Source organism: Lissotriton vulgaris, chromosome 8, assembly GCF_964263255.1.
Source record: "Lissotriton vulgaris chromosome 8, aLisVul1.2, whole genome shotgun sequence".
Lineage (NCBI taxonomy): Eukaryota > Metazoa > Chordata > Amphibia > Caudata > Salamandridae > Lissotriton > Lissotriton vulgaris.
The window spans coordinates 1,556,653,677-1,556,661,934 of NC_141696.1; the positions used below are offsets into that span (position 1 = coordinate 1,556,653,677).

At 49.2% G+C, this 8,258-nt stretch overlaps 1 protein-coding gene across 1 annotated transcript in view; it reads right to left on the minus strand.

Moving 5' to 3' along the window:
- Nucleotides 1-8,036, minus strand: part of LOC147700389 (uncharacterized) — a 47,221-nt gene extending 39,185 nt beyond the window's left edge. The window contains exons 1-2 of the mRNA XM_086936312.1: nucleotides 8,019-8,036; nucleotides 5,810-5,926 (exon numbers count right to left, since the gene is read on the minus strand). Of these exons, the coding sequence (XP_086792438.1) occupies nucleotides 5,810-5,926; nucleotides 8,019-8,036 (135 nt within the window). The remainder of the gene's footprint in view (nucleotides 1-5,809; nucleotides 5,927-8,018) is intronic.
- Between the last annotated feature and the right edge of the window lie 222 nt (nucleotides 8,037-8,258).

Here is an 8,258-nt window from a genome sequence, read left to right on the forward strand (position 1 = left end):
TGTCGGGCTGGTTTCTGAGGACTTCCTTCATTTTTATGTTTGTTCTTCCAGCGATGTTCCACGAAATGATCTTTAGACCTTGGTTAAACGGGGTGCTTTTGGTGGGTAAAACCTTTATTATAGTTTAAAATCCCTGGTAGCCAGGTCCATGAGTTCTCCATCTTATTTTCTGCGTGTTCTTCCTTTGGTTCCATATGCCACACTTCCCTTTCCCCTTTTTTTACTCGAATTCTTAGTATCTCTTCTCCCTGTTCTATATCTCTGTTTTGCATACCCTCAAGGTGTCTTAAGGTCCCCGAGGGTCTTTGCCCCTCTTTCAATTGAAGTGAAGAAAAGAGAGTCGTATTACTATTAAAGGTTGGTTGTTCTTTATTTCCTTTATACTCCGGTTTCTCTATGATGTCATAACCAAAACGGTATATTATCTCTTTTTCTTTCAAAATGATACTTGGTATCACTGGAGACCAAAATGAGACTATTGCGATTTTACTTTGACCTCGCGTTGGAAGTGATACTAGGTCAATGTCGCTGCTAGTCATGGATTGAAGAGGTTTTATGTTTTGTAAGAGGTGTAGAATCCTGCTTCTGTTAAGAGAGATATTGTCAGTGGGAAATAGTTCTTCAAATTGAAGTACCTTAGTTTGTGTGGCATTCCAGCAGTAATTTTCTTTTTCAGAAAAGAGTTTCACAGTGTTTTCTTCTGTTGTCGTAGTAACCAAATTTACTGGGAGATATACCTCCGCCCTTGGGTTCAAGGCTTTCTTGCTATCTGTTGTTGTTCTTTTGGGGGATTCTTCTTTTTTACTCCTTCGCGGAGTACTTTTCTCGTCGTCTTTTGCTTGTAGATCTTTTTGTGGTATTGTATTTTTTTGAAATTTTAATTTTCGTGCTTGCTTTTTTTGAATCCTTCTCATAGGTTTTTTCTTCCTTTTATTTTTCTTAAGCGTATCATCCTTAGTAGAGTTAGGTGTCATTTCTCCTGAGGATTTTTCTGATTTGACATCTACCTTTGATTCCTCGCCTTCTTTTGCAGATTCCTTGTCAGGTCTTCCCCTTCCCGTTTTTTTGTTGAATATCGGGTATTGTTTTTCCTTTTTTGGGGGATTTTCTCTAAACAGACGTTTCAGAGAGAATAGAGTGGATTCATTGAGATGGTCATTCTTTCTCATGTTATCGGTTGATTTGAAATTATCATCTGTTGTCTGAGTAGATGAATGACAGAAGATTTGCTTATTTTCATTTGGTTGTTGATTGTTATCATCTAGACTTCCTTCTGTGTTTTTTGAGGACTCTTTTTTCCTTTTCTCTTCAACTAAAAACTTCAAAATGCCGATTTGTACATCCAAAGTTTGATCAGAGTTTTCAAGGATGTTTCCTAGGAAGGAGAGAACTGATTCGAGAATTTCTTGTAATGTGAAGAGAGCCTTAGATATGGGAATAGCCGATTTTTCAAGGTTATTGCTTTCTATTAAAAAAGGATCTAAAGAGGATTCTTGTTTGTGTATAGAGAGTTTTTTTGCGACTGTGTTTGTTGACTTTAACTCTGGGCTGTTTTCTCCATCTTTTTGGTTGAGTAAACATGAGTCTTTTTGTGTTTGAGGGCTCCCGTTACCCTTTATCATGAAAATTTCAGAGATCAGACTTTTTTGTTCTGCTGTATAGTTTAAGATACTCAAGTCGTCTGGTTTGGGTACACCCTCATGGTTTTTTATAGGCGTTGATGATTTCACCGCACTAGTATTTGAATTTTCGGGTTGTTGATCTCTTATTGTGTGTGTAGACTTATTATTGTTAAACACAGTGTCGCTGACATTATGAGACAGATGGGGGGATGCCGATAGGCAAGATCTATCGTCCAAGCTTCCTGGTGTTTTATTTTCGAAAGCAGACGTTGTTTTTTCCGGTTTCTTTTTTGCCGACAATGACGAGAAATATTCACTGATTGCTGGGGTCAAGCTGCTGCGACCAGCTTTAATTCCGTTGTCAGTGGATTTTCTAACGGCTTCCTCGGTTCCCATTCGCTTCATAAAAATTGTTCGGGAACGTAGTTTCTTGAGACCCATTTTTTGTTTATAAAGAGGTTGCCACTAGTATCGCAACTCTGGACGTAGGGAGACGTAAAAAGAGGCCGTAATCTTTCTTTAAGAGTATGGCTCTACGGTGATCACTTTTTGATGTTTACTAAGGCGTGGATGTTAAAGGGTTTGCCCGTCCCGTCCTCGGTCGTCCCCGGACGGCCACAGACGGCCCGCCCTTTGCCCGGGCTTCGCCCGGCGTCCCGCTCGCGTCCCGCGTAGCGTGGAGGGTGTGTCTTAAGTAGGAGCAGGGGGCGGGAAGAGACTCCAGGTGCGCTCAGGTCTCCACGCGCAGTACCCTGGGTCTCGCAGTCCCGTCCCCTGTCAGGCAGCCTCCGACGAGTGAAGGTGACGGAGCCTGTCTCCTTAGATTCCTGGAACAACAGGCAGCAGATGATCAGTGGGCTAGAGAGGATTCTACAACACAAGCGCACAGAAGCAGCTACGAGCGGCACCCGCGAAGCGTGGGCCGCGAGCTGTTGTAGCGCTTTCGTCCAATCAGCTGTCCGCAGGCAATCAGTAGAGGCGGAGCAGGGGCGGGAAGAGACTCCAGGTGCGCTCAGGTCTCCACGCGCAGTACCCTGGGTCTCGCAGTCCCGTCCCCTGTCAGGCAGCCTCCGACGAGTGAAGGTGACGGAGCCTGTCTCCTTAGATTCCTGGAACAACAGGCAGCAGATGATCAGTGGGCTAGAGAGGATTCTACAACACAAGCGCACAGAAGCAGCTACTGGTTTCTAAACATATATAAAGGTACGTATTATTTGTATACATTGGTGTGGATCTCCTTATGAGTCCTGTGCATCATTTGTTGACTGTGTGTGTATTTTGCAGATGCCAAACACTCCTCTCTGATAAGCCTAAGGCTGCTCGACCATACTACCCCCTAGAAAAGCACATTCGGATTGCTGGAGCAATCCCCTGCCCACTCACAAGGGAATACCACGATATACCTCTTTTTGGTATATCCTATAAAGTGCCAGCTTCCTTCAGTGCATAAGACGGGGCTGGTTACAGGTGAACCCTGAAGTTCTCATAAATATCAGCGTATTACTTGAAGACATGATGAAGGGCATCCCTGCCCTCCATACTATAGGGGGTTCTTCGATGATAATGGAACATAATAACTCCCTCATGAAAAATGTCAGAGCTCTACTATGCCAGAGTCCATAACAAAATGCAAACAAGCATTTGCAATGCAATAGGTCTCGCATTTGCGAGAGTTTGAGCTATTGGCCTTTTATTTATGTGTTTTGAAAAGCTGCAAGCGGTTCGTAAACGCGCACTTTCTATTTCTAGTCCTTGCTTATGAGAAGCAAGGTTGGCAGTAAAGAGGCGCAGTTATTCCGAGCCTTGCGTCTCGTAAGCAAGGACTATATGTACAAAGTGTGAACCTCGCAGGTTTTCAAAACACACAAATAAAATGCATTGTCAAAGCCCATAGCTCAAACTCTCGCAAATGCGAGGCCTATTGCATTGTAAATGCTTGTTTTAATTTGCATACCCAGAAGCCACTGCACAGCCATAACACGTCTCATTTCATTATCAGAGGTAAAACAGTATTCATTTTTTAGCATTGAAAATCTCAGCATGGTGACGTAGGTCCATCGATAGCACAGTGTCACACGTATTTGCTTTAAAGTTGATGTAATATTTATAAGTTCTAATTAGAACAACAGTAAGCAGAGGTAACCGCAATTCTAATACTAATACATGAAGCACTGTGTATCTTACAATTTATAGTCCTCGTTAGCAGGGGCAACTTTAAAATGTGGTTCAAAAGTTGCACCTGGGTGTTTTGCACACGCAATTTATGCCATGTCAGAAAGCAAGAACTTTATTAGGGGTAAAGTACATCCAAATAGGTCATCTGTGTTATGTACTTCACTTTGTAGTACGGAGTTTGCCCTCGCCACGTGGTTTGTTTAAGTCTGCATTGTCCAGGAAGGAGGCAGCTCCGACTTTGGCCGACACTAAATGAAGTTACATCTGATGGAGACTGAGGCTCGCGGGAGGTGCAAGGTTCCTTCGAGCTCCTTGAAGCCGATCAAGCTCTAGCGCTTGGAAGCCCCAGAACCCTGTGCACACACAACGCTACTGCACAGCATTTGACGTCATTCCAGACAGACATTCGACCTTTCAAAGCACAGAAGAGAGCAGCTGTTGTCGCACAGTCCAGGGGGGCACAAGTGGAATGCCAGGAGATCCGTTTGGCATCAGGTGAAACAACTGTTTGCTGAAGGCACTTGTGAATCCGAGATCTTAAAATATTTCTGCTCCCTTTTCGGAGACTTCTGTGCTATCCTTTTCTCATTTTTCTTCCTTCCTCTCGGTCATCTTCAAAGCTGCAGTTGGCACCCAAAGGTGCGCTGTGGCTTAACGGCTACGGAGGACGACTTTGAAGCAGGGGGAGCAAGTGAGAGAAAAATGAATGTGTCCATCTGTAATGCATCTAACGCTCATTTAAAGCGCTTGGATACCTTCGGGTCAAGTTCGCGCTACATAAACCTGCACATGCAAAAAATAGGATGCAACAGGCGAAACCCCAAAGACTGAATGCAATTTGGAACACACGGACGAGTGCTGATGCCTACCACACGCATCCACCGGCACAAATTAAGCACTGCGACCCATCCATCCATCCGTCCCCCCTCACCTCTACTCACTTATCCGTCCAAGCACATATTGCGCACGGAAAACCACTCCCGTGCTACACACAGAAGGCCTAAAGAACGGACTACACTGAAGCCAAAAGTCTGCACACGTGCTGCACAAAGGGAGCACGATTACACAGAACTTCAAATATTACACACATATTAAACCCGAAAAACCTCACACAGAGACACCCTAAATTTGATGTACGGAGCCCTGAATGTTTTAGAAAGAAGCCCCAAATACCGTAGCCACAAAACCCCTGGTATTTCCAGAGGCCTTAATAGTCCCCATACAGAGTACACTTAACACACTAACCCCAAAGCTCGCACGCAAACCACAAAATACTGTGAATATGTGACCCTAGAAAATACACACAGAGCCAATATTCTACAGACGGAACCACAAGTTGATGCACCCACCAGAACCCAGAACTCTAAGGCTGCACATGCGGACCATGACATCACCTTAACACATGTTCCAAAAAGTGCACAAGTGCACAGCACGTGCGCAACGAGGACTGTACACACGTGTGTGCAAAAGTCAAAGCATGCTACAAGCAGGCGCCCTGTTTGTGAAACATTTCTCCACGTTGCTAATAGTGGGTGTTCAGTTCAGGGAACCTGCACGAGGCCGATCCCTCGCCCCCCCCTCCCCCGCTCCCGGACCCAGGGGGGGGGGGGGGGGCCTCGACCAAGGGGGGGCCTCGACCCAGGGGGTGCCTAGACCCAGGGGGGGCCTCGACCCAGGAGGTGCCTCGACCCAGGGGGTGCCTCGGCCCAGGGGGCCTCGACCCAGGGGGTGCCTCGACCCAGGGGTGCCTCGACCCAGGGGGTGCCTAGACCCAGGGGGGGCCTCGACCCAGGAGGTGCCTCGACCTAGGGGGTGCCTCGGCCCAGGGGGTGCCTCGACCCAGGGGTGCCTCGACCCAGGGGGGGCCTAGACCCAGGGGGGGCCTCGACCCAGGAGGTGCCTAGAACCAGAGGGGGCCACGACCCAGGGGGGGGGGCTCGACCCAGGGGGTGCCTGATGCCACAACGGACGGAGTATTAGACTCCCCGGCGGGAGTATGGGGGGCCACTTACTGTATGTGAAGCCTCGGACGACGGTGGACTCTGCCCCGACCCGCACGGCGCGCGCTCCAGTGGCACAGAGGTGCCAGGTGGGCGGGGGCGGCCGGTATACCTGGCTCCTGCCCACTGCTGCCGGAAATGACGCGGGACACCAGGGGGTCAGAGACACTAGCCCAGCGGGCTATGGGCCATCCTGTGGCTCTGTGGTGGCCGCCCGGGGGCCCCTGCGTGGCCGCGGGGAGCCTCAAAATCTTTGGAAATCTTTGGATCTGCCCCGGCGGGGCCTCTCCTCGGCCCCCGCAGCCCCCGCACACCCAGTGCTGTGCGTGGGTTTCACTGGGGCACGAAGGCAGCGGCGACCGCGTCTCTGGGGCTTGGAATACAACTTGTGGGGGGGGGTTCCTTTGAAGTGGGGGGCGCCGCACCCGGGCCCAGGAACTCACAAAGCACTGAACGGACTCCACTGGACCAGGCCAGCCTCGTGGAGCGGCCCTTAGGGGAGGAATCCCTGACGCGCCCCAGGGATTCTAGCGCTGCATACAGGCTGCGGGCACTCGTGGCGCCTTCTCACTAGGGCGACCAGAAGTTTGAAGCAAAAAAAACGGGACATTTCCCAAAAAAAGAACAAGGACTACAATATTACTTCAAGACAGCGCCTAGAATGACAGAACGCAGAAAGAACATACATCAAATCTCATCTTTAAAGCCAGCAGCTTGCCTGTTAATTAAATTGCTTTGCTCTACCAGCTGCGAACTATCCCTGCTTTGCAAACCATAAAAACAACCCCCACCCTTTTCAGCCGACCCCCTCAAAACACCGGGACATGAGCTTAAATTCCTGAACTCTGTCGGGACAGTTGTCGGAGCACCGGGACTGTCCCGGCAAATCCGGGACGCCTGGTCACCCTACTTCTCACACGAGACTCGTCAATCAGGTGTTACCAAGGTTAGCAGCGACTGGCAGGAGAGCCAAGGGTTAATCATGAGTGGCCAGCAGGGGGCTTACTACAGTTCTGTGGTGCGCACTGTCTTCTCAAACGGACGCCACCGGCATTTGCATTTTAAAATCATTTAGTTTCACACTCTCCCCTGAGGCGGAAAGCCGGGGGCGCCTTGCTTTACTCTTTTGTCTGATTATACGCGCTACTGAATACTATTAGCGTTTTTACAAATCTGTAGATATTTTAACCAGCCCGATTTTATTTGCACAGCCCTCACCTCGGTGCGAGATCAGCGTCGCCCCGAGGCTGCAGACAGGCTTCGTAGGTCGACAGCGCTTGCTCCCACGCGCTGACACATCACCCCACCCACCTCAGCAGACATCTTGAGTGAGGGAAGGGTGGCGGTGCAGTGCTTCGAAACCTTACGCCCTCCTCTCTTCCCCCATGCATAAAAGCATCATATCTTCCCGTCCGCGCAGCGGGCGGGCGCGGCGGGCGGGCGCGGCGGGCGGGCGCGGCGGGCGGGCGCGGCGGGCGCGCCGGCGGCGTGCCGGAGGCGCGCCAGAGGCAAGCCCGTCTGCGCCCGTCCGCGCCGGGACCGGGCCCAGGGCCATAACCCCTGCCCAAAAATCGTCTGGAGCCATTAGGAAGTACTCCAGCCAAAGCCTACTTGCGCTTCGGCCACCTATTATGGCCAATTGCTTAAACATCAATCCTTTAGAGATCCACAAGGATTCCGCCACCTCCTGTCCCTACTGTTCTGACACTATTCCACTGACACTCTCTAACATTAAAGGCACTATAACCAAACAGGAGGTGGGAGCTGCCACCTCCATAGCCCTCATAAATGCGCGCTCGCTTGGTAAGCACAGGCAGGAAATCTTTGATCTTATAATTGATTTTAATTTAGATATACTGTTCATCACCGTAACTTGGACCGATGACACTTCACAGCCAGACCTAGTCATAGCAGTCCCAGAGGGATATAAAGCCTACTGTCAGGACAGGCCCAAACAAAGAGGGGGCGGGCTGGCCATAATTGCCAGAGATTCATATCCCGTCAGAACGACCTCCATTCCATCCACTTCCTGTGAGGCCATGCAATTTGCCATCAACGTTTCCCCCTTGTTTAATTTTAAGGGAATACTAATATATCGCCCTCCAGGATCCAAGACGGCCTTCCTATCCAGCATTAACACCATGATGGAATCCGTAGCCACGGAAAGCACTTTTACGGTTCTAGGCGACCTAAACTTTCACTTAGATCAAGGTCACCTTACCGACTCTGCTGCCCTCATCTCCGATTTAGAAACCCTAGGGCTAAGACAATTTGTTACGTCCTCCACACATCAAGCGGGCCACATCCTGGACCCCATCTTTTCCAACCTAGAAGGCCTGCAAATTACCAACATCTTGCCTATCCTTGGACTGACCACTTTGTAATTTTTGCAAACATATCCATTAATAATCATTGCTGTACCAATCCATGTCCCATGCCCAAACATTCTTTTAAAGATTGG